The sequence below is a fragment of the Bombina bombina genome, chromosome 1, assembly GCF_027579735.1.
Source record: "Bombina bombina isolate aBomBom1 chromosome 1, aBomBom1.pri, whole genome shotgun sequence".
Classification (NCBI taxonomy): domain Eukaryota; kingdom Metazoa; phylum Chordata; class Amphibia; order Anura; family Bombinatoridae; genus Bombina; species Bombina bombina.
In genome coordinates this window covers 826,674,491-826,701,666 of record NC_069499.1, presented here as the reverse complement: position 1 = coordinate 826,701,666, position 27,176 = coordinate 826,674,491, and the positions used below count along the sequence as shown (strand labels likewise).

At 38.8% G+C, this 27,176-nt stretch overlaps 1 protein-coding gene across 2 annotated transcripts in view; it reads left to right on the top strand.

The window, feature by feature from the left end:
- Positions 1-26,032, top strand: part of COG8 (component of oligomeric golgi complex 8) — a 56,055-nt gene extending 30,023 nt beyond the window's left edge. Inside the window, exons 2-3 of one of the 2 annotated variants that reach the window (XM_053699422.1) lie at positions 9,845-10,420; positions 25,707-26,032. In XM_053699422.1, the coding sequence (XP_053555397.1) occupies positions 9,853-10,420; positions 25,707-25,864 (726 nt within the window). In that variant the 5' untranslated portion in view covers positions 9,845-9,852 and the 3' untranslated portion in view covers positions 25,865-26,032. The remainder of the gene's footprint in view (positions 1-9,844; positions 10,421-25,706) is intronic. The other variant, XM_053699424.1, reaches the window with a different exon arrangement.
- Positions 26,033-27,176: the final 1,144 nt, after the last annotated feature.

The window sequence follows — 27,176 nt, the reverse complement described above, 5'->3', positions numbered from 1 at the left end:
TCTGATACTATGGATGCATTTTGTTATCCACGGTGGGTTCATGAGGTCTAGATGTAGATTTTCTCTATGTTCTGCCCGTATTTACCCTTCATGAGGGGTGCTTAAGGGGGAACCCAGACTTAGGTTTTGTCTGTATTTTATACTATCAGATGTCACTCTTGATGCACACTTAAGTATGGACACATCTCTGAGTCCTGGTGCTAGTAGCCTTGCACTATTGAACACTGTTATAACTGGTATTTACTTCATCTAGTGGGATGGGGCCTGCCTTAACTAAAAATCATTTCACATATGTTTAGGGGTCTCTGACTATTATAGCGGTCATAAATTTCTGGCCACCGGCCTCTAGCAATTCTTTAGTCATAGCATCAGCTTGAACTATACTGTGGCAGGCCTGCTTATTGATATTGGACCCCCGCTCTCCCCTCCCGGATACACCACATAATGCTTAACGTATTTATTTTTATCCATCTCTTTGCAAAACTGTTACTCCCACGGAGATAGGGGCTTGTCCCCTACAGCCTATCAGGGCCCTAGCCGTATTAAAAAAAAAAGGGGGGGTGGACAGTTCCTGGCTGACACGCATGCGCATATACAGTGATATTTTTCCACTGACCCTGTAAACTGTAAGCGCAAGTGCGATATGGGGCTTGACTGAAATATTTGTGCTGACTAGTTAGGAATGGCTGTCGCATTCACACATCGTATCTGGTATGTCAGACTGAGCATGCTGGGTTGATATTTAAAATTGGGGGACTCCAGTTATCTGTTACTATGATTGTTTAACTGTCTGCTACACCGTATTCTGTTATATATATTTTTTGCATGGTCCTGGCCCTTCCCTCCCTTAGATGTATCATGGTGCCCACCCCTTTACTATGCCAGTATAACAATATCATTTGTCCGGTGTGGGGGCTTGTCCTATCCAACCTATTGGGAACCTAGCTGGGTCAATGGGGGTCAGGCTGCTCCGGGTAGATACGCATGCGCACTACCCTTGGTGTTCCATTATTGACTGTGTTAGGAGCAAGTGCGGTCCGGTGCCTAACAGGGACTTACGGTATTATACTCTCTGATCCCATGTCACTTACACATTATAGGTCGTGTTAGACTTAGCGCATTGAATGCAGTTATAATGTTTGAGGTTTCTAGGTGTCCGGTTTGCTGTGGGTAACATTTTTAATATCCAGTTTCTAACATAAATGGTACATATGGCCCTAGGCTATGCAATACTTGTATTACGGTTTGTGGATTGCGACAATAAGTGCATTACTTTAATTGCATTTCAACATGATGAATTGCTGGCTTTTACCTAAACTTTTTTCTGTACTTAGTTAATGATATTGTGAAATGACTTTGTATATGACACACTGCCACTGGGTGTGTGATTAGAATTACTATTATGCAGCATATGTACTATGGGGTGTGATTAGGTGTCTATTTGCTAACTAACCTGGCACTAATTAACCATGATTATTTGGGTTCTTTGATGTGATTGTTGCATTTTCAAATGTATTGACTTTGAACTATTTGTTTGGTTGCCATGGCAACCAATTTTTGGCGGTTTTTTGCACTAGGGGGAGGGGTTTATGTATGCTTAAATGTTTAGTTCACTTGTATGTTGTTGGTCTGATGAAGCGTTACCGAATAAACTATTTGTTTTATACTTAAGTCCAGAGAGTGCTGTTTCCTGTTTTGCTACATTTCACCCACTCTAGCACCCTGGCCCTTGGAGAACTGTTTGTGAGAGTGCAACTGACTCTTTTTGCCTCTATATATATATATATATATATATATATATATATATATATATATATATATATATATATATATATATATATATATATATATATATATATATATATATCCATAACATAGCTATAGGAGTGTCTAAATGTTAATAAAAGATACTTACCACTAGAAAACAAGCAGCAGACAGCCAAACCAGTACTGAAACATATCAGTAGAGGTTATGGAATAGGAGTATATTGTCTTTTGCCTCCCTTTAAGGATCTACAAGTCCTTGTGACCATGAGGTGAAAAAAAGAATCACAAACCATACTCCATATACATCCCTCTGACAAGCATGACAAGCACTGTACTCTTAGGGATACCCAGGCCTCAATATAGATTAAAAACCCCTTTCTCTGAAGAATCAAACGCACATCTTCATTCTTCGACCACCTTCAGCTGAGACAAAGACTAAGGTATGTATGAGGTGGAAGGAGTTTTATAAGGTTCTTGGGGTTTGGGAATTTTTGCCTCCTCCTAGTGGAAGAAAAACATAATTTATGCTTACCTGATAAATTTATTTCTCTTGTAGTGTATCCAGTCCACGGATCATCCATTACTTGTGGGATATTCTCCTTCCCAACAGGAAGTTGCAAGAGGATCACCCACAGCAGAGCTGCTATATAGCTCCTCCCCTAACTGTCATATCCAGTCATTCGACCGAAAACAAACAGAGAAAGGAGAAACCACAGGGTGCAGTGGTGACTGTAGTTTAATTAAAATTTAGACCTGCCTTAAAAGGACAGGGCGGGCCGTGGACTGGATACACTACAAGAGAAATAAATTTATCAGGTAAGCATAAATTATGTTTTCTCTTGTTAAGTGTATCCAGTCCACGGATCATCCATTACTTGTGGGATACAAATACCAAAGCTAAAGTACACGGATGATGGGAGGGACAAGGCAGGATTAAGCGGAAGGAACCACTGCCCGAAGAACCTTTCTCCCAAAAACAGCTTCCGAAGAAGCAAAAGTATCAAATTTGTAAAATTTTGAAAAAGTGTTAAGCGAAGACCAAGTCGCAGCCTTGCAAATCTGTTCAACAGAGGCCTCATTTTTGAAGGCCCATGTGGAAACCACAGCTCTAGTAGAATGAGCTGTAATCCTTTCAGGGAGCTGCTGTCCAGCAGTCTCATAGGCTAGGCGTATTACGCTCCGAAGCGAAAAGGACAGAGAGGTTGCCGAAGCTTTTTGACCTCTCCTCTGTCCAGAGTAAACGACAAACAGGGAAGATGTTTGACGAAAATCCTTAGTAGCTTGTAAGTAAAACTTCAAGGCAAGGACTACGTCCAGATTTTGTAAGACGTTCCTTCTTTGAAGAAGGATTAGGACACAATGATGGAACAACAATCTCTTGATTGATATTCTTGTTAGAAACCACCTTAGGTAAAAACCCAGGTTTGGTACGCAGAACTACCTTATCTGCATGAAAAATCAGATAAGGAGAATCACATTGTAAGGCAGATTGCTCAGAGACTCTCCGAGCCAAGGAAATAGCCATCAAAAACAGAACTTTCCAAGATAAAAGTTTAATATCAATGGAATGAAGGGGTTCAAACGGAACTCCTTGAAGAACTTTAAGAACCAAGTTTAAGCTCCACGGAGGAGCAACAGGTTTAAACACAGGCTTAATTCTAACCAAAGCCTGGCAAAATGCCTGAACGTCTGGAACCTCTGCCAGACGCTTGTGCAAAAGAATAGACAAAGCAGAAATCTGTCCCTTTAAGGAACTAGCTGATAATCCTTTGTCCAAGCCCTCTTGGAGAAAAGACAATATTCTAGGAATCCTAACCTTACTCCATGAGTAATTCTTGGATTCACACCAATAAGGATATTTACTCCATATCGTGGTAGATTTTCCTGGTAACAGGCTTTCGTGCCTGTATTAAGGTATCAATGACTGACTCGGAGAAGCCACGCCTTGATAGAATCAAGCGTTCAATCTCCATGCAGTCAGTCTCAGAGAAATTAGATTTGGATGATTGAAAGGACCTTGTATCAGAAGGTCCTGTCTTAGAGGCAGAGTCCATGGTGGAAAGGATGACATGTCCACTAGGTCTGTATACAAAGTCCTGCGTGGCCACGCAGGTGCTATCAGAATCACTGATGCTCTCTCCTGTTTGATTTTGGCAATCAATAGAGGGAGCAGAATGAAACACATAAGCCAGGTTGAAGAACCAAGGCGCTGCTAGAGCATCTATCAGTGTCGCTTCTGGGTCTCTGGACCTGGATCCGTAACAAGGGAGCTTGGCGTTCTGGCGAGACGCCATGAGATCCAACTCTGGTTTGCCCCAACGATGAATCAATTGAGCAAACACCTCCGGATGGAGTTCCCACTCCCCCGGATGGAAAGTCTGACGACTTAGAAAATCCGCCTCCCAGTTCTCCACGCCTGGGATATGAATTGCTGACAGGTGGCAAAAGTGGAACTCTGCCCAGCGAATTATTTTTGAGACTTCTAACATCGCTAGGGAACTCCTGGTTCCCCCTTGATGGTTGATGTAAGCCACAGTCGTGATGTTGTCCGACTGAAATCTGATGAACCTCAGTGTTGCTAACTGAGGCCAAGCCAGAAGAGCATTGAATATCGCTCTTAACTCCAGAATATTTATTGGAAGGAGTTTCTCCTCCTGAGTCCATGATCCCTGTGCCTTCAGGGAGTTCCAGACTGCACCCCAACCTAGAAGGCTGGCATCTGTTGTTACAATTGTCCAATCTGGCCTGCGAAAGGTCATACCCTCATACCCTTGGACAGGTGGACCCGAGACAACCACCAAAGAAGAGAATCTCTGGTCTCTTGATCCAGATTTAGCAGAGGGGACAAATCTGTGTAATCCCCATTCCACTGACTCAGCATGCATAATTGCAGCGGTCTGAGATGTAGGTGCGCAAATGGCACTATGTCCATTGCCGCTACCATTAAGCCGATTACCTCCATACACTGAGCCACCGAAGGGCGCGGAATGGAGTGAAGAACACGGCAAGCATTTAGAAGTTTTGATAACCTGGACTCCGTCAGGTAAATTTTCATTTCTACAGAATCTATAAGAGTCCCTAAGAAGGAGACTCTTGTGAGTGGGGATAGAGAACTCTTTTCCTCGTTCACTTTCCACCCGTGCGACCTCAGAAATGCCAGAACTATCTCTGTATGAGACTTGGCAACTTGAAAGTTTGACGCCTGTATCAGGATGTCGTCTAGATACGGAGCTACCGCTATGCCTCGCGGTCTTAGAACCGCCAGAAGTAAGCCCAGAACCTTTGTAAAGATTCTCGGGGCTGTAGCCAACCCGAAGGGAAGAGCTACAAATTGGTAATGCCTGTCTAGAAAGGCAAACCTTAGAAACCGATGATGGTCTTTGTGAATCGGTATGTGAAGGTAGGCATCCTTTAGGTCCACTGTGGTCATGTACTGACCCTCTTGGATCATGGGTAGGATGGTCCGAATAGTTTCCATTTTGAAAGATGGAACTCTGAGGAATTTGTTTAAGATCTTTAGATCCAAAATTGGTCTGAAGGTTCCCTCTTTTTTGGGAACCACAAACAGATTTGAATAAAAACCCTGTCGTTGTTCCGTCTGCGGAACTGGATGGATCACTCCCATAATTAGGAGGTCTGATCTTGAACATCTCTTGCCCATGCCTGGGCGAAGAGAGAAAGTCTGCCCCCTACTAGATCCGTCGCCGGATAGGGGGCCGTTCCTTCATGCTGTCTTAGAGGCAGCAGCAGGCTTTCTGGCCTGCTTGCCTATGTTCCAGGACTGGTTAGGTTTCCAGGCCTGCTTAGATTGAGCAAAAGTTCCCTCTTGCTTTGAAGCAGAGGAAGTTGATGCTGCACCTGCCTTGAAATTTCGAAAGGCACGAAAATTAGACTGTTTGGCCTTTGCTTTGGCCCTGTCCTGAGGAAGGGTATGACCCTTACCTCCAGTAATGTCAGCAATAATTTCCTTCAAACCAGGCCCGAATAAGGTCTGCCCCTTGAAAGGAATGTTGAGTAATTTAGACTTCGAAGTCACGTCAGCTGACCAGGATTTAAGCCATAGCGCCCTACGCGCCTGGATGGCGAATCCGGAATTCTTAGCCGTTAGTTTAGTCAAATGAACAATGGCATCAGAAATAAATGAGTTAGCTAGCTTAAGTGTTCTAAGCTTGTCAATAATTTCAGTCAATGGAGCTGTATGGATGGCCTCTTCCAGGGCCTCAAACCAGAATGCCGCTGCGGCCGTGACAGGCGCTGTAAAATAAAACCTTGTTGAATAAACATTTTCTTAAGGTAACCCTCCAATTTTTTATCCATTGGATCTGAAAAAGCACAACTGTCCTCAACCGGGATAGTGGTATGCTTTGCTAAAGTAGAGACTGCTCCCTCCACCTTAGGGACCGTCTGCCATAAGTCCCGTGTAGTGGCGTCTATTGGAAACATTTTTCTAAATATAGGAGGTGGGGAAAAAGGCACACCCGGTCTATCCCACTCCTTGCTAATAATTTCTGTAAGCCTTTTAGGTATAGGAAAAACATCAGTACACACCGGCACCGCATAGTATTTATCCAGCCTACACAATTTCTCTGGTACTGCAACTGAGTTACAGTCATTCAGAGCAGCTAATACCTCCCCAAGCAATACACGGAGGTTCTCAAGCTTAAATTTAAAATTAGAAATCTCTGAATCAGGTTTCCCCGAATCAGAGACGTCACCCACAGACTTAAGCTCTCCGTCCTCATGATCTGCATATTGTGACGCAGTATCAGACATGGCCCTTACAGCATCTGCGCGCTCTGTATTTCTCCTAACCCCAGAGCAATCGCGCTTGCCTCTTAATTCAGGCAACCTGGATAATACCTCTGACAGGGTATTATTCATGATTGCAGCCATGTCCTGCAAGGTAATCGCTATGGGCGTCCCTGATGTAATTGGCGCCATATTAGCGTGCATCCCCTGAGCGGGAGGCGAAGGGTCTGACACGTGGGGAGAGTTAGTCGGCATAACTTCCCCCTCGTCAGAATCTTCTGGTGATATTTCTTTTATAGTTAAAGACTGATCTTTACTGTTTAAGGTGAAATCAATACATTTAGTACACATTCTCTTATGGGGCTCCACCATGGCTTTCAAACATAATGAACAAGTTGTTTCCTCTGTGTCAGGCATGTTTAAACAGACTAGCAATGAGACTAGCAAGCTTGGAAAACACTTTAAACAAGTTTACAAGCAATATAAAAAACGTTACTGCACCTTTTAAGAAACACAAATTTTTGCCAAAATTTGAAATAACAGTGAAAAAAGGCAGTTACACTAACAAAATTTTTACAGTGTATGTAACAAGTTAGCAGAGCATTACACCCACTTGCAAATGGATGATTAACCCCTTAATACCAAACACAGAATAATAACTGACAAAAACTTTTTTTTTTTTTTTTTAAATAGTCACAACAACTGCCACAGCTCTACTGTGGCTTGTTACCTCCCTCAAAAACGACTTTGAAGCCTTTTGAGCCCTCCAGAGATATCCTGGATCATGCAGGAAGAAGCTGGATGTCTGTGTCTCTAATTTTTGCTGCACAAAAAAACCCCTCCCACTCATATTACAACAGTGGAAAGTCAGGAAACTGTTACTAGGCAGAATTCAAGCCAGCCATGTGGAAAAAAACTAGGCCCCAATAAGTTTTATCACCAAACATATGTAAAAAACTATTAAACCTGCCAGCAAACGTTTTATATTACATTTTTATAAGAGTATGTATCTCTATTAATAAGCCTGATACCAGTAGCTCTCACTGCATTTAATGCTTTACTTACATTAGTTCAGTATCAGCAGCATTTTCTAGCAAATTCCATCCCTAGAAATATATTAACTGCACATACCTTATTGCAGGATAACCTGCACGCCATTCCCTCTCTGAAGTTACCTCACTCCTCAGAATATGTGAGAACAGCCATGGATCTTAGTTACTTCTGCTAAGATCATAGAAAACGCAGGCAGATTCTTCTTCTAAATACTGCCTGAGATAAACAGTACACTCCGGTACCATTTAAAAATAACAAACTTTTGATTGAAGAATAAACTAAGTATAAAACACCACACTCCTCTTACGACCTCCATCTTGGTTGAGGCTTGCAAGAGAATGACTGGATATGACAGTTAGGGGAGGAGCTATATAGCAGCTCTGCTGTGGGTGATCCTCTTGCAACTTCCTGTTGGGAAGGAGAATATCCCACAAGTAATGGATGATCCGTGGACTGGATACACTTAACAAGAGAAATAGTAATTCCCAAGAGTAATGGATCGTAGACTCTCACCACCTGTATGAAAGAAATTACACACTCTACATGAATCATGGAAGTTTAATTTTGACTTTACTATCACATTAAAGTGTTTGTAAACTCAGTATCTTCACTTTATGGCAGTTGTTATTAGGCTCAAAAATACATATAGTAGTGCTTTTGATTTAGCGCTACCTTACCTGCAAGTAGTCATTTTATATATAGAACATTGCTGCCTGTCAATCTTTAAATACATTCTATAACCGTGATCCTTTTTTTCTTTTCTTTTATATCTGAAATCTGTAGCCATTCATCATCCTGCCCAACTGGCTCGCTTTAGTCAATAGGAGTTATTAATACGAATGTGTGTAGTTGCACAGTTCTGGTTTTCCATCGATCTCCTCTTCAGGCTTCACGCGCATATTGGCTCGGAAGCGGAGACTGAGTGATGTAGGGGTAAACACTGTTTACTTGTAGCTATAGACATTTAGAATAGGAGCTTTTACTACTTGGGAGTATGCAACAAATGTGACGTATATAGTGGGTGGTACCGCTATATACGTCACTCGGATGCAGGGCAAAATATCTCAGTGGGCGTAAAAAACGATTGTCTGGTTAGTACTTTCTAAACATATTTACAATTAATATACTTAAAGGGACACTCAAGTCAAAATTAAACTTCAAGATTCAGATATAGCATGCAATTTTAAACAACTTTCCAATTTACTTCAATTAACAAAATGTGCACAGTCTTTTTATATTTACACTTTTTGAGTTACCAACTCCTACTGAGCATGTGCAAGAATTCACAGCATATACGTATATGCATTTGTGATTGGCTGATGGCTGTCACATGGTACAGGGGGAGTGGAAATAGACATAACTTTTCAATTTATTTAACAAAAATGTACTATTAATTTGAAGTTTAGACTAAGTGCTATTGCATTGTCTTCTTATCATGCCTTTGTTGATTATGCAAATCTACAGTGTTGACTGGTCCTTTAAATGTTACAAAATATAAACAAGCGTTTACAGAATAAGATTGAATCAATACACAATATAAAATAGATGATTTACTATCACATAATGTATTTAACTCATTTGCAGGGGTTAAACACATAAGTATCTGCAAGCGATAGTGCAACAATAATTATGTGTTTACACATTAGATCATTTTATTATTGCTTCTTTGTGTTCCTCTGATCCAGATAAGGAAATGCTGATGTTTAGTAAAGGAAAATGTATTTTCTCTGTGCAGTGTTAAATGTGATGTTTTCTGCCGCAATTAAAGGGACAGTCCTGTTAAAATTGGAATGCACACAGGCGCATTTCACTTTTGAATAGAAAACATTTTGTAATATACATGTTTTGGGCAAAAATGCTTCTGATAAAAGCTGTTTCAATAGCAAATTTAAGTATGTCTGTGCACCAGCATTTTAAACACAGCACTTGCTCAGACAGCCTTAAGGTGCTTGTACCATCTTGCAATGACTCAATTTGTTAATATCTGACATGATTACAAGCCCCACTGGAAATTTGAGCAGCTGCATTATTTAAAATGCACTGAAGATATCTAGCTATGCATCAAATGCATGTGCAGAGGAAAATGCTAACACTAAAACAGTAATAATGTTTACTAGAAGCAGTTTTGCTAATATATGTACTGTATATTGTAAATATGACCAAAGATGTAATTTGTCTGTGTGGATTTCAACTTTGACTGGAATGTCCCTTGTATAAGTTAAACATTTTGCCAACTTTTTAATCCGTTTTTTTTTTTTATATATTCATTTTGCAGCATTCAACATGTCACTCCACAAAAGCTTTCGCGCTTTCAGCCTCCTTCTGTCTCGCTACTCTAATGCATCGGCCCCAAGAGTACGCAACACGTTCTCCTCCCCACGTCTTTTATCTTACTGGACAGAAGGGAAGAAGCGTAGTTATTTGCGTTACATAAAAAGGAGTGTCCTTGGTTCACCTAAACCTCCATATCCACGCGTGACTCAGACAGGAGATCCTGTGCTGAGATGCACAGCTGCCCCAGTATCCCCTGATAGGATTTCCCACCCTGAAACCCTTGCAGTGCTTGATCGTATGGTGCGTGTTCTGCAGGTAGGATGTTGTGTTGGACTCAGTGCACCACAGCTTGGGGTTCCTCTGCGTATCTTAGCATTGCAACTTCCAGAGACGCTGTACCAGGAGGTGCCGCAAGAGGTGCGAGAAGCTCGTGAAATGACTCCCTTCCCTCTGCAAATATTTATCAATCCTCAGATGCGTGTTTTGGACTCTAGGATATTAAGCTTCCCAGAGGGGTGTAGCAGTGTCCAGGGATTCTCTGCTGTAGTACCACGGTACTACTCTGTGGAGATTTCAGGTAAACATACAGAGAACAATATCCATGTACATAACCCATAACAAGTATGACCACAGACTGTAGCTGTTACTGCTTACAGTTTCATGTTAAAAAGAATGAATTTAAACCAAAGAATAACACAATCATGGTAATTTCTTTATTTAGTAAAAAAACAGGGTATGTGTTTTTATTTATTTGTTTGTTTGTTTTTATTTCAGAAAACTAATAACTGTACGTTGGGAGTTATAATTTATTTGTATTTTGTTTGGTAGATTGTAATTTCAGCTAAAGCTAATACAATGACACATCCTGCTGTAAGGCATGTGCAACGTGTGCTCATGACTTTACCTCAACACTTAGGGGCCCATTTATCAAGCTCCGAACGGAGCTTGTGGGCTCCATAACCCTGTCCGCCTGCTCTGATGAGGCGGACAGGAATCGCCGGAAATCAACCCGATCGAGTACGATCGGGTTGATTGACACCTCCCTGCTGGCGGCCAATTGGCCGCGAGTCTGCAGGGGGCTGCGTTGCACCAGCAGCCCTTGTGAGCTGCTGGGGCAATGCTGAATACGGAGAGCGTATTGCTCTCTGCATTCAGCAAGGTCTTGCGGACCTGATCCGCACTGTCGGATCAGGTCCGCAAGACCTTTGATAAATAGGCCCCCTAGAGTCCTGCAAGTTGGTACCAAGGGAGATGTTAACTCAAATGCACAGATTGTTTTTTATTTATCTAGGCTGGATGGTAGAAATAGTTAATATGTATTTAAAGTGATGGTAAACTCTCCCCTTTTTAAAATCAGATCCAGAATGTTGGTGAGATTTTAGATGGGGTTTCATTCATCAGTTGTAATGAAGATGCTCTATAACTTACTTTTTAATATAGATATGAAATTCAAACGCCCTGCGCTCTGTTGCCCTATGCAAAAGTCAATTTTTCTGTGAGCTAAAGGTTTGAATTGTTCTCCAATCAGCGCTCTCCCCATATGGAACTTTTGTTGTATCTAGAGCGCTGATTGGAGAACAATTCAAACCTTTAGCTCACAGAAAAATTGACTTTTGAATAGGGCAACAGAGTGCCGGGTATTTGAATTTCATATAAACTATTTTTTTTTTTTTTAAATACACATGATTTTTGTTCTTAAAGAGACATGAAGCAAAAAACAACAACTTTGCAATATGATTTCATTATTTATTTTGCCCATTTTCATGTAATTTAGCTATGAAAATTGAGGATTTAAAAAAAAAAAATCCTGCAGACTTTTCAAGGCTAACTATACTACATATATATCCTTAATTGGATTTAGCTGATAACAAGTGCAAAACAATGCATTTGAAACTAACGTTATGACAGTGGTTAGCCTTGTTGTATGCAGACTAAAACCCAGATTGGCTTTTCCAAATATGGCAAATGGTGGGTGGTGTTTTGCTATTGATAAACAATTGCAATAAAAAGTATGTTTGTTTTAAAAACATTTAGACTTGTCTCATAAGTTATTCTACAGCAACATCACGGAAATGTCTTGTAATTACAAGGTGTTTTCTATCCCTTTTAGCATTCGATCATAAGCTTAAAGGGTCAGTAAACCATAAAAATAGGCACAAATATTTAGTATGTGCCTTAAATATTATTTTAAACCCAATGTGTTTTTTTTTTTTCTTCTTTCATAAGGTGATGAGAGTCAACGAGCCATTACTCCTGGCCACTAGAAGGAGGCAAAGATACACAACATTTAAGAACTTTTAATACCTTCCACCTGGTATTCCAGTTTTTTTTTGTTTTTTTTTATTGAATTTTGATTACAATAAAGAGGGGGAAAAAGAGAAAGTGAGAGGACAAAAAAATAGATGTTTGCACAAATGGAGCATTTCTTGTATAATGTCCTCCGGGTTCAGTGAATTAGCCGTTCATTTTGGTATGTGAAAGCTCAAGTAAAGTTTTGGCTTGGATGTTCCACACGAGAATGATAAGGAGTGCAAAATATCATCTGACATTTCAAACTTAACCAAGTGCAGGGTATCCCAGTCTTATGTTTGCCTCCACAGGAGAAGGTGAAGAATTTAGGTTCTCCTTATTCTTCATTGAAAGGGGTTTGGTTTTTCACATTATAAGGTTAAATATTAATATATATTCTCTTCCTTTCTTGGATCTATAACTTGTGCTTGATTACACACAAAGGGGTCTCATAAGTGGTATTAAAGGGACAGTCAACACCAGAATTTGTATTATTTAAAAAGATAGATAATCCTTTTATTACCTATTCCCCAGTTTTGCATAACCAACACTGTTATAGTAATACACTTTTTAACTTTGCGATTACTTGGTATCTAAGCCTCTGCAGATTTCTCCCTTATTTCAGTTATTTTGACAGACATGCAGTTTAGCCTATCAGTGCTGGCTCCTAGGTAACTCTACGGGCGTGACCACGATGTTATCTACATGGCATACAAGAAATAATACCCTCTAGCTATGAACATTGTCAAAATGCATTTAGATAAGAGGCGGCCTTTAAGGGGTAAGAAATTAGCATATGACCCTACCTAGGTTTAGCTTTCAACTAAGAATACCAAGAGAACAAAGCTAAATTAATTATAAAAGTAAATTGGAAAGTTATTTAAAATGACATGCCCTATCTGAATCATAAAAGTTTACTTTTGACTAGACTGTCCCTTTAACCACATAGCTTTTGGCTACATTTCCATAACACCGTCTTATTTCCACATGTTAACATATTGAGCTGTATTTCTATGCACTATATTGTCATGTTTTGTATTGCATTTACTTCCTATTTGTGTTCTGCAGCATCTTTTATTTAAAATAGATATTATACAAGGTGACTTATTCTGTCGGTTTAACCATTTTAATTTACAATGGAGCAGGCTGGAGCTGTTCCCACTTTTGTACAATCGTTCCTTTAGAAGGGAGATCCAAAATGAATGTATATACTCAAGTTTCATTGCTTCCTGTTTGTTCCTTCAGATCAGTGATGCAATGACTGTTTGGATGATATTATGCATAATATTTTATTTTTTAATTTCCTTCTAGACGCGTATGAACCTCTCCTTTTAGTGTCTCACAATGAGGTTCTACTGATTTGCTCCAGGTTTTGAGGATTTTTTTAGCTCCACCATTTGAGGTATGGTGGTTATGCCTCCTCCAGCTAAGCCCGAACAGTCTTCTACTTACGTTCTTCTGTTACTACAAGTGACAGACTAGTTAAAGATATATTGAAGGAATCTGATTCTGACACCTCTGATATTTTGTCTGAAGGTGATTTATCCTCCGGTATCAGTACTGTAATACTGATCTACATACAGAATCTACTTCTTTCATGTTCTAGCTGGAAAATCTTTGTACATTGTTGATAAGATAAAGGGACACTGAACCCGATTTTTTTTCTTTTGTGATTCAGATAGAGCATGCAATTTTAAGCAACTTTCTAATATACTCCTATTATCAATTTTTCTTCGTTCTCTTGCTATCTTTATTTGAAAAAGAAGACATCTAAGTTTTTTTTTTATATATACAGAACTCTGGACAGCACTTTTTTATTGGTGGATGAATTTATCCACCAATCAGCAATGACAACCCTGGTTGTTCACCAAAAATGGGCCGGCATCTAAACTTACATTCTTGCATTTCAAATAAAGATACAAAGAGAATGAATAAAATTTGATAATAGGAGTAAATTAGAAAGTTGCTTAAAATTTCATGCTCTATCTGAATCATGAAAGAAAAAAATTGGGTTCAGTGTCCCTTTAACCCCTTAATGACAACTGACGTACCAGGTACGTCATGCATTAACAAGCAGTTAATGACAATGGACGTACCTGGTACGTCAGTTGTCTAACAGAGTGCTGGAAGTGATCACAATCACTTCCAGCAGCTCTGAGGGTATTGCAGTGATGCCTCGATATGGAGGCATCCTGCAATACCCCTTTACAAGACTCCGATGCAGAGAGAGCCACTCTGTGGCCCTCTCTGCACTGGTAGCGATGGTGCCGTTTGACCGGGTGGGAGGAGGGAGCGTGTGCGCGCGTGCACGCATTAGCCACACTGACACCAATGAAGTTAGGAAGGGGGAAAAAAAGTTAAAAAAATTTTTTTGCCATATAAAAGGATCTGGGAGGGGGAGGGGGTGGGGGTATTGTGGGGGGGGCTGCTACACTACAGAAATAATTAAAAATAAAAATAAAAGTTAAAAATAAAATTAAAATACTTTGGTTTGTGGGGCCAAACTGGGTACTGGCAGACAGCTGCCAGTACCCAAGATGGCGGTAATTAGGTAGGGGAGAGGGTTAGAGAGCTGGAGGGGGGATCAGGGAGGTTGGTGCTAAGGCAGGGGTCCATCACAACTAAAATATTTTATTATTTTTATTTAAAAAAAAAAAAAAACTCTTTTGTTTAGTACTGGCAGACTTTCTGCCAGTACTTAAGATGGCGGGAACAATTGTGGGGTGGGGGAGGGAAGAGAGCTGTTTGGGAGGGATCAGGGGGTGGGATGTGTCAGGTGGGAGGCTGATCTCTAAAATTAACCCTGCAAGCTCCTTACAAGCTTCCTAATTTAACCCCTTCACTGCTGGGCATAATTCATGTGTGGTGCGCAGCAGCATTTAGCGGCCTTCTAATTACCAAAAAGCAACGCCAAAGCCATATAAGTCTGCTATTTCTGAACAAAGGGGATCCCAGAGAAGCTTTTACAACAATTTCTGCCATAATAACACAAGCTGTTTGTAAATAATTTCAGTGAGAAACCTAAAATTCTGAAAAATGTAAGGTTTTTTTTTTATTTGCTCGCATTTGGCGGTGAAATGGTGGCATAAAATATACCAAAATGGGCCTAGATCAATACTTGGGGTTGTCTACTACACTACACTAAAGCTAAAATTAACACTACAAGCTCCCTAATTAACCCCTTCACTCCTGGACATAAAACACGTGTGGTGCGCAGCGGCATTTAGCGGCCTTCTAATTACCAAAACGCAACCACAAAGCCATATAAGTCTGTTATTTCTGAAAAAGGGGATCCCAGAGAAGAATTTACAACCATTTGTGCCATAATTGCAGAAGCTGTTTATAAATAATTTCAGTGGGAAACCTAAAGTTTGTGACAAAATTTGTGAAAAAGTGAACTTTTTTTTTTTATCGCATTTGGCGGTGAAATGGTGGCATGAAATATACCAAAATGGGCCTAGATCAATACTTTGGGATGTCTTCGAAAACAAAATATATACATATCAAGGGATATTCAGGTATTCCTGACAGATATCAGGGTTCCAAAGTAACTAGCGCTAATTTTGAAAAAAAGTGGTTTGGAAATAGTAAAGTGCTACTTGTATTTATTGCCCCATAAATTGCAAAAAAAGCAAAGAATGTGCAAACATTGGGTATTTCTAAACTCAGGACAAAATTTATAAACTATTTAGCATCAGTGTTTTTTGGTGATTGTAGATGTGTAACAGATTTTGGGGGTCAAAGTTAGAAAAAGTGTGTTTTTTTCCATTTTTTCCTCATATTTTATCATTTTTTTTTAGTAAATTATAAGATATGATGAAAATAATGGTATCTTTAGAAAGTCCATTTAATGGCGAGAAAAACGGTATATATGTGTGGGTACAGTAAACGAGTAAGAGGAAAATTACAGCTAACCGCAAACACTGCAGAAATGTAAAAATAGCCATTGTCATTAAGGGTAAGAAAATTGAAAAATGGTCCGGTCATTAAGGGGTTAAGGTAGTGAAGACCTTAATTCAGTCAAGGATGCCTATATCAGGTCAGATTTATCACAAGATTTGGAAGGTTTTTCTTTCCTAATGTGATAAACAAGTTTTATTTTTAATTCTTTCAGAATTCCAAGAATTCTTTAGTTCTTACAAGAGGCTAAAGAGAGAGCTTTATCTGCTAGTTCTTTGAAGGGTTACTTTTCTGCCTTTTCGGTTTTATTTAATAAGAAACTTGCTAAATTTCCTGACATTCAGACTTTTTGTTCAAGGATAGAACCAGTATTTAATACATTTTCTCCTCTTTCAGTAAGGTCATGCAAGCTCCGCTTTTTGAACTTATTTATGTCTTAAACATTCAGCTTCTGTCTTGGAAGCTATTGTTTCTGCCAGGAGAATGTCTGCTCTACTTGTGAGACTCTTTTTATTATTTTCCATAATATTAAGGTGGTCTTAAAATCTTAGTATGTGTTTTTGCTTAAGGTAGCATCTTCACAAACATTCAGGAATTCCTTCTTTTTATTCCAATCCAATCCAAAAGTTTCTAAAGAGTTTTTTTTTTTTTTGCATAATTACATGTATGTAAGGACATTACACATTTTTATTTTCATCTACAAGGAATTTTAGTCAGTACTTTTAGTTTATTTATTTTTTTCAAAGGTCCATGTCTGAGTCAGAAGGCCACAGCTGTTACTTTAGCTTCCTAGTTAAAGCAGTTGATATGTAAGGCTTAATTGGAGACAGGAACATCTCCTATAAAAAAACAAATAATACATCCTTTTTCCACTTCTTGGGCTTTTTAAAATTGAAGTTTATGTTGAGCAGATTTGCAAAGCAGCAACTTAGTTTTACCATTTTTAAGTTCTTGCCTCTTAAGCCCTATAGGCTGCAGTGTCTGGTAAGTAGGTGCCTCTCTTAAAGGGACATTAAACCCAACATTTTTCTTTCATTATTCAGATAGAGAATACAATTTTAAAAAAGTTTCTAATTTACTTCTATTATCAAATGTCTGCTGCCATATATAATGCTGCAGACACATGCACACCCATGAGCCTACTTTCCTGCTTTTCAACAAAGAATAACAAGAAAAGTTGATAATAGAAGTAAATTGGAAAGTTGTTTAAAATTGTATGCATTAATTCATGAAATAAAATGTTGGGGTTTTATGTCCCTTTAATATTTGTCCCACCCAGTTACTCATGGGCTCCACAGCTTGGGTATTAGATTCCAGAAGTTCATGGACTCTCACAATCTTATGAAAGAAAACAGAATGTATACTTACTTACCTGATGAACTAATTTCTTTCTTGGTGGTGAGAGTCCACGAGACCCGCCCTTATATATATTTTTCAATTGGCAGCAATTCTAGTGTGCACCTTATTTACCCTGAAGCCAAGCAAGATAGATTAAAATATCCAACTTTATTAAAAGCAATTAAAACAGCGTAATGAAAGTAGAATGGCAGTATACATAGTAAAAGTACTACGCCAGCTGTCAGCGCCTCATTTACCCTTTCTATTTTCTTTCATGTAATTAGCAAGAGTCCATGAGCTAGTGACGTATGGGATATACATTCCTACCAGGAGGGGCAAAGTTTCCCAAACCTCAAAATGCCTATAAATACACCCCTCACCACACCCACAAATCAGTTTTAAAAACTTTGCCTCCCGTGGAGGTGGTGAAGTAAGTTTGTGCTAGATTTTATGTTGATATGCGCTTCGCAGCAGGCTGAAGCCCGGTTCCTCTCAGAGTGCAGTGAATGTCAGAGGGATGTGAAGAGAGTATTGCCTATTTGAATTCAATGGTCTCCTTCTACGGGATCTATTTCATAGGTTCTCTGTTATCGGTCGTAGAGATTCATCTCTTACCTCCCTTTTCAGATCGACGATATACTCTTATATACCATTACCTCTACTGATTCTCGTTTCAGTACTGGTTTGGCTGTCTACTATATGTAGATGAGTGTCTTAGGGTAAGTAAGTCTTATTTTTTATGACACTCTAAGCTATGGTTGGGCACTTTATATGTAAAGTTCTAAATATATGTGTTAAACTTATATTTGCCATGATTCAGGATAATCAGTATTCCTTATTTCAGACAGTCAGTTTCATTATTTGGGATAATGCATATGAAATATTTTTTTCTTACCTTAAAATTTTTTTTTTCAATTGACTTTTTTTCCTGTGGGCTATTAGGCTCGCGGGGGCTGAAAATGCTTCAATTTATTGCGTCATTTTTGGCGCAAAAATTTTGTCATTTCCGGCGCCCTAATTGACGCCAGAAGTTTGTGCATGGTTGCGTCATTTTTGACGTTCAGACGTTTTTTTGCGCCAAAATTGTGGGCGTCATTTTTTCCGGCGTCACAGGATGTGGCGTCATACTTGGCGCCAAAAAATATGGGCGTTGTACTTGGCGCCAATAATATGGGCGTCATTCCTGGCGCCAAAAAATGTGTGCGTCATTCTTGTCTCCACCTTTTTTTCACATTATTTCAGCCTCATTTTTCATTGCTTCTGGTTGCTAGAGGCTTTGTTCATTTGGCATTTTTTCCCATTCCTGAAACTGTCATTTAAGGAATTTGATAATTTTGCTTTATATGTTGTTTTTTCTGTTACATATTGCAAGATGTCTCAACATGACCCTGGATCAGAATCTACTTCTGGAAAGACGCTGCCTGACACTGGTTCTACCAAAGTTAAGTGCATCTGTTGTAAACTTTTGGTAACTGTTCCGCCGGCTGTTGTTTGTGATAACTGTCATGATAAACTTTCTAATGCAGATTGTATTTCCATTACCTGTTGTTGTTCCTTCAACATCTAATGTTCAGGATGTCCCTGTTAATGTAAAAGAATTTGTTTCTAAATCTATTAGGAAGGCTCTTTCTGTTATTCCTCCTTCCAGTAAGCGTAAAAGGTCTTTTAAAACTTCTCATATTTCAGATGAATTTTTAAATGATTTTCATCATTCTGACTTATCTGTTTCTGATGAGGATCTATCTGGTTCAGAAGATTCTGCCTCAGATATTGACACTGATAAATCTTCATATCTATTTAAGATGGAGTTCATTCGTTCTTTACTTAAAGAAGTGTTAATTGCATTAGATATGGAGGAGTCTAGTCCTCTTGATACTAAATCTACTAAGCGTTTAAATTCGGTTTTCAAACCTCATGTAGTTATTCCTGAAGTTTTTCCAGTTCCTGATGCTATTTCAGAAGTAATCTCTAGGGAATGGAATAGTCTGGGTACTTCATTTACTCCTTCTCAAAGGTTTAGGAAATTGTACCCTGTGCCATCTGATAGATTAGAGTTTTGGGATAAAATCCCTAAAGTTGATGGGGCTATTTCTACTCTTGCTAAACGTACTACTATTTCTACGGCGGATAGTACTTCCTTTAAGGATCCTTTAGACAGGAACCTTGAATCCTTTCTAAGGAAAGCTTATTTATGTTCAGGTAATCTTCTTAGACCTGCTATTTCTTTGGCTGATGTTGCTGCAGCTTCAACTTTCTGGTTGGAGGCTTTAGCGCAACAAGTGTCAGACCATAATGCTTATAGCATTGTTAAACTTCTTCAACATGCTAATAACTTTATTTGTGATGCCATTTTTGATATCATTAGAATTGATGTCAGATATATGTCTTTAGCTATCTTAGCTAGAAGAGCTTTATGGCTTAAATCTTGGAGTGCAGATATGACTTCTAAGTCAACTTTGCTTTCTCTTTCTTTCCAAGGTAATAAATTATTTGGTTCACAGTTGGATTCTATTATTTCAACTGTTACTGGGGGGGAAAGGAACCTTTTTGCCTCAGGACAAAAAAATCTAAAGGTAAATATAGGGCTGCTAATCGTTTTTCGTTCCTTTCGTCAGAATAAGGAACAAAAGCCTGACCCTTCCCCTAAAGGAACAGTTTCCGTTTGGAAACATTCTCCAGTCTGGAATAAATCCAAGCCTTTTAGAAAGTCAAAACCAGCTCCTAAATCCGCATGAAGGTGCGGCCCTCATTCCAGCACAGCTGGTAGGGGGCAGGTTACGATTTTTCAAAGATATTTGGATCAATTCGATTCACAGTCTTTGGATTCAGAACATTGTTTCTCAAGGGTACAGAATAGGTTTCAAGATAAGACCACCTGTGAGAAGATTTTTTCTCTCTCGCATTCCAGTAAACCCAGTGAAGGCTCAGGCATTTCTGAAATGTGTTTCAGATCTAGAGTTGGCTGGGGTAATTGTGCCAGTTCCAGTTCTGGAACGGGGTCTGGGGTTTTACTCAAATCTATTCATTGTTCCAAAGAAGGAGAATTCCTGCAGACCAGTTCTGGATCTAAAAATATTGAATCGTTATGTGAGAATACCAACATTCAAAATGGTGACTATAAGGACTATTCTGCCTTTTGTTCAGCAAGGGCATTATATGTCCACAATAGATTTACAGGATGCATATCTTCATATTCCAATTCATCCAGATCACTTTCAGTTTCTGAGATTCTCTTTTCTAGACAAGCATTACCAGTTTGTTGCCCTTCCGTTTGGCCTAGCAACAGCTCCAAGGATCTTTTCAAAGGTTCTCGGTGCCCTTCTCTCTGTAATCAGAGAACAGGGTATTGCGGTATTTCCTTATTTGGACGATTTCTTGGTACTTGCTCAGTCTTTACATTCTGCAGAATCTCATATGAATCAACTTGTGTTGTTTCTTCAAAAACATGGTTGGAGGATCAATTTACCAAAGAGTTCTTTGATTCCGCAGACAAAGGTAACCTTTTTGGGCTTTCAAATAGATTCAGTGTCCATGACTTTGTCCTTAAGAGAAAAGAGACGTCTGAAGTTGGTTTCAGCTTGTCGAACCCTTCAGTCTCAATCATTCCCTTCGGTAGCTTTTTGCATGGAAATTCTAGGTCTCATGACTGCTGCATCGGACGCGATCCCCTTTGCTCGTTTTCACATGAGACCTCTTCAGCTTTGTATGCTGAACCAGTGGTGCAGGGATTATACAAGAATATCACAAATAATATCCTTAAATCCCAATGTTCGATCTTCTCTGACTTGGTGGTTGGATCACCATCGTTTAATTCAAGGGGCCTCTTTTGTTCGTCCAACCTGGACTGTGATCTCAACAGATGCGAGTCTTTTAGGTTGGGGAGCTGTATGGGGATCTCTGACAGCGCAGGGGGTTTGGGAATCTCAGGAGGCGAGATTACCAATCAACATTTTGGAACTCCGTGCGATTTTCAGAGCTCTTCAGTTGGGGCCTCTTCTGAAGAGAGAATCGTTTATTTGTTTTCAGACAGACAATGTCACAACCGTGGCGTATGTCAATCATCAAGGTGGGACTCACAGTCCTCAAGCTATGAAAGAAGTATCTCGGATACTTGTATGGGCGGAATCCAGCTCCTGTCTAATTTCTGCGGTTCATATCCCAGGTGTAGACAATTGGGAAGCGGATTATCTCAGTCGCCAGACGTTACATCCGGGCGAATGGTCTCTTCACCCAGAGGTATTTCTTCAGATTGTTCAAATGTGGGGACTTCCAGAAATAGATCTGATGGCCTCTCATCTAAACAAGAAACTTCCCAGGTATCTGTCCAGATCCAGGGATCCTCAGGCGGAAGCAGTGGACGCGTTGTCGCTTCCTTGGAATTATCATCCTGTCTATATCTTTCCGCCTCTAGTTCTTCTTCCAAGAGTGATTTCCAAAATTCTCATGGAACGTTCGTTTGTACTGCTGGTGGCTCCAGCATGGCCTCACAGGTTTTGGCATGCGGATCTCATTCGGATGGCCAGTTGCCAACCTTGGACACTTCCGTTAAGACCAGACCTTCTATCTCAAGGCCCATTTTTCCATCAGGATCTCAAATCATTAAATTTGAAGGTATGGACATTGAACGCTTGATTCTTAGTCATAGGGGTTTCTCTGACTCAGTAATTAATACTATGTTACAGGCTCGTAAATCTGTGTCTAGGAAGATTTATTATCAAGTCTGGAAGACCTACATTTCTTGGTGTTCTTCTCATAAATTCTCCTGGCATTCTTTTAGAATTCCTAGAATTTTACAGTTTCTTCAGGATGGTTTGGATAAGTTCTTTTGAAAGGACAAATCTCTGCTCTTTCTGTTCTTTTTCACAGAAAGATTGCTCATCTTCCTGATATTCATTGTTTTGTACAGGCTTTGGTTCGTATCAAGCCTCTCATTAAGTCAATCTCTCCTCCTTGGAGTCTTAATTTGGTTCTGAGGGCTTTACAGGCTCCTCCGTTTGAACCTATGCATTCTCTGGATATTAAATTACTTTCTTGGAAAGTTTTGTTCCTTTTGGCCATCTCTTCTGCTAGAAGAGTTTCTGAGTTATCTGCTCTTTCTTGTGAATCTCCTTTTCTGATTTTCCATCAGGATAAGGCGGTGTTGCGGACTTCATTTAAATTTTTACCTAAGGTTGTGAATTCTAACAACATTAGTAGAGAAATTGTTGTCCCTTCATTGTGCCCTAATCCTAAGAATTCAAAGGAGAGATCTTTACATTCTTTGGATGTAGTAAGAGCTTTGAAATATTATGTTGAAGCTACTAAAGATTTTAGATAGACTTCTAGTCTATTTGTTATCTTTTCTGGTTCCAGGAAAGGTCAGAAAGCTTCTGCCATTTCTTTGGCGTCTTGGTTAAAGTCTTTGATTCATCATGCTTATGTGGAGTCGGCTAAGTCCCCGCCTCAAAGCATTACGGCTCATTCTACTAGGTCAGTTTCTACTTCCTGGGCTTTTAGGAATGAAGCTTCTGTTGATCAGATTTGCAAAGCAGCAACTTGGTCTTCTTTGCATACTTTTACTACATTCTACCATTTTGATGTTTTCTCTTCTTCTGAAGCAGTTTTTGGCAGAAAAGTACTTCAGGCAGCTGTTTCAGTTTGATTCTTCTGCTTATGATTTCAGTTTTTTTCATTATTTAGATTAAAACTTTTGATTTGGGTTGTGGATTATTTTTTCAGCGGAATTGGCTGTCTTTATTTTATCCCTCCCTCTCTAGTGACTCTTGCGTGGAAGTTCCACATCTTGGGTATCTGCTATCCCATACGTCACTAGCTCATGGACTCTTGCTAATTACATGAAAGAAAACATAATTTATGTAAGAACATACCTGATAAATTCATTTCTTTCATATTAGCAAGAGTCCATGAGGCCCACCCTTTTTTGTGGTGGTTATGATTTTTTTGTATAAAGCACAATTATTCCAATTCCTTTTTTTTTTTTATGCTTTCGCACTTTTTTTTTATCACCCCACTTCTTGGCTATACGTTAAACTGATTTGTGGGTGTGGTGAGGGGTGTATTTATAGGCATTTTGAGGTTTGGGAAACTTTGCCCCTCCTGGTAGGAATGTATATCCCATTTGTCACTAGCTCATGGACTCTTGCTAATATGAAAGAAATGAATTTATCAGGTAAGTTCTTACATAAATTATGTTTTTTCTCCTTTCTTGGCTATACAATAGACTGGGATACCAGAGTGGAAGTGTTTAAAAGCTTGTGAATGTTGGGTATTTTTGCCTCCTCCTAGCAGCCAGGAGTTTAATCTCAGAAGCAATAGCTTGCAGACTTTTACCACCATAAAATAAATACATTTATCAGGTAAGCATACATTTTTTGTAGGGGGGGGCCTTTACATACCTGCAGTAACGAACCCCCTGGCCACCCTATAAGCCTGCTCCCCCCCCCCCCTTTTTTTTCTCTCTTCTCTCCTTATTCAGGATCAATGATAAGGCTCCTTTACTCTCCCACTTAACATACTTCTGATAATTTCTGCCCGGCTTTCCAAAGCAGACAGTGCACAAATGCTCACTTTCTTGGCCTTTCTTCACTCACAATAATGTCCTTACACAATAACAAGCAAAAGGAGCATTTATCTTGCATAGTAAATATTGATGAGATCTGCATTATAGCTATTGTTATAAACTAAGGAAGGATGTTGTTTATTCCAAAGTTTCATATTTTTAAAATCTGTGTTTCATGTTAAAAAGCAATTTTAATGATGATGACAGGTCATCAATTGAAAAACCTCTTCATATTTATATTTTATAAATATGAAGAGGTTTTTCAATTGATGATTTGCAGGCTAATTATCAACTAAGGAAGACATTTTGTCTTCCTTAGTTGATAATTAGCCTGCAAATCTCATCCATACTTGCTCATTATTGCCTAAGGGGTTAATAATAATTCCCATTGTCACACACTACTCACAAGCCAAATCCTGAAACTAAGTGAACAGAGAATTGATATCTGATGAACAATCCACTGTTTTACATTACTGTCATTGGAGGAGGGCTGAGCGTGAGCATATGTGCCTTGTCTACTTCAGGAAGCCAGGCCGTCACAGAGGAAATTAATGTGCACACAATAGAAAGTTAATGGTGTTATCAGTAACCTGAAACTAGGCTGTACACCCCACTGCTAAAAAAAAAAAAAAGTGTAAAGAAAAGACGTGTATTATTTCAATATTAATTTGACAAACTAATGCGTATATGGCCACAGGTAGCTGCATTCAGCTATGTTTGGAGCAGGATATTGTAGATAGTAGATGAGGTTAAAAAAAAGACAGAAGTTGTGTTAAAGTGATGGTAAACTTTATATAATCAAATGCCATGTATTTATTATTTGCCATTAAAAAAAATGTGTACCTTTTTGTTTTTAATCCATCTGTGAAAGGTTTATTTTAGTGCATATTGTAATGTTATGCTGGCCCACTTGGATGAACTTTTTTTTTTTTTTAATAGAACAATTCCAGTGAACATCCAATCAATGTGTGAGTCGTATGACAATCTTGAAGTCCAGCCCCTTTAAACCCCTTAGAAAGCCTATGTAGAGACAATAACAATTAGGATTAGAAATATTTTATTATAAAATATATATATATATATATATATATATATATATATATATATTTATAATATATATATATATATATATATATATATATACTTTTAAAAAAAATAAAATAACCATGTGGTTTTACTTACAAACTAATATATTTTTCATTGCAACAATCTAATAGTCTGAAATTTACCATCACTTTAAAGTGCGACACAGATATTTGAGTGTTGCGCTTTAACACAAATGTATCTGGCGTTGAAAATAGCTGAATGCAAATACCCGCTGTCATTTTCGGCATTAGTTTGTCAAATAGATATGACTACCAATGTTATCTTTACAAATATGATGCTCCTTTATTATTGCACTTAAAGAAGATGAAACGTGTGGTTCTTCATGTAATGTGTCTCAGAATGTGAGCTAAGGGATCGATAGAAGCACACAAATCAAATTTTCTCTTATGTATGTGGTCGCACATGAAGCAGGGTCTGTATCACAATAATTACCTATGACAGGGCCACTATTATTACCAAAAAAAAAAAAAGTGCAATGAGAAAACTGGCTATTATTGAGAAACGGACTGTAAACATTCTCCAAAATAATTTGATGTTCTTTGCAAAAAACAAAACAACATTTTGAGAAGGTATTTAAAGAGGACCATGTGGCAGCTTTACACAGTTTCTCTAGGGAGTTCATTGACCATTTTACTTTGTTTATTTTAAACTTCTGCTTTTGTTCTTTTAGGTTTAAATCCGCAGGGAGAGCACACTGTGTGGCAGGCAAAGGGATGGGCTGCCCGTATTATACAACATGAAATGGATCACCTGGATGGTGTTCTCTACATCGATAAAATGGATTCTCGAACTTTTGTCAACGTTAACTGGATAGAAGTAAATGACTGAAGTAGAACATGAGAAATGCAGGAGTGCCGCAAATGGTCTCTAGACCTCAATGTAAGACTGGTTTCTCTATGAGGAAAAAGTTAATGTCAGATGGGCTACTAATCTCCAAATGCTGTCCAATGTGAAATATAGGTTTCAAAATAAAGCTATATTATTTAAAAAAGACAAGCTTACAGTTTAGTGTTTTTTTAAAAAAAAAAAAGTATATTTAAATATAAAATTAAACTGATTTTCACCCTAATCAAAAGGACCCTTGTTAACCAATCACAACCCTGTACATACAGATGGGGATACATACATATTGTGCATTGTGGTTCATGTATCTGTAACAGGAACAATATAAAATATTGTACTGCAAAGCCCTTTCCTTAATGTGGTTTAGCACTGGTTCTTTCTTAGTAATATAGTAGATGAGGTTGAAAGAAGACACAAGTCCATCAAGTTCAACCTACACAGATCCTTCTTCATTTACAATAAAGAAGCTGCCGTTCGAGCTTAAATTAATACCATCAGCCGACCCATTTAACACAAGCACTCATATACCCAGAAATCTAGCTAAGCCATTTTTTAAATTTATCTAAGGTATTGGCATTCACTACCTCCTTAGGCAAGATGTTGCACAATTGAATTGCTCTTACAGTGAAAACATGTTTACATTGCTGGATTAAATGGCCATTATAGTAATAAAAAAATGACATGCTCTAATCTGTGTTTTTTGTTTCTTTTAAGATTATAGACCTTAGGCCACTGTGTGCTTAACCCCTGCAAAGGTCTAGGGTCGATAGTCTTAAAATTACATGGTCTAATGGATTAGAGCATGTCTTTTTTTTTTTTTTTTTTACTATAATGGCCCTTTAAATCTCACTCTTGCTTGTGTGACCTCTTGTTGCAGACAATTGCCTTGGAATAAAGAGCTCTTCAGCAAACTCTGTATATTGGCTTTGAATATATTTGTATAAAGTAATCGTATAACCTCTCAAGTTTTTTTTTTCTTGTTTTTTTCTAGAGCACTGGTTTTCAAACCTTTTCTGGGGCCTCCCCTACAGGCCAGGTTTTCAGGATCACCTTAAGTTAGAGCAGGTTAATAACTGTGTTTACTAATCAGTTGATTATTTCACCTGTGTTCCAGTTCAGATATCCTCAAAATCTGGCCTGTTAGGGAGGACAGGTTTGAAAACCAGTGCTCCAGAGTAAACAGACCTAATTTGGCTAACCTCTCCTCATAGTCTAAATTTAATACATGCCTTAGAAGCCGCTGCCCTACATTGTGCACTCATTTTTAGCTATTTATCTATAAGAACACCTTTGCTAT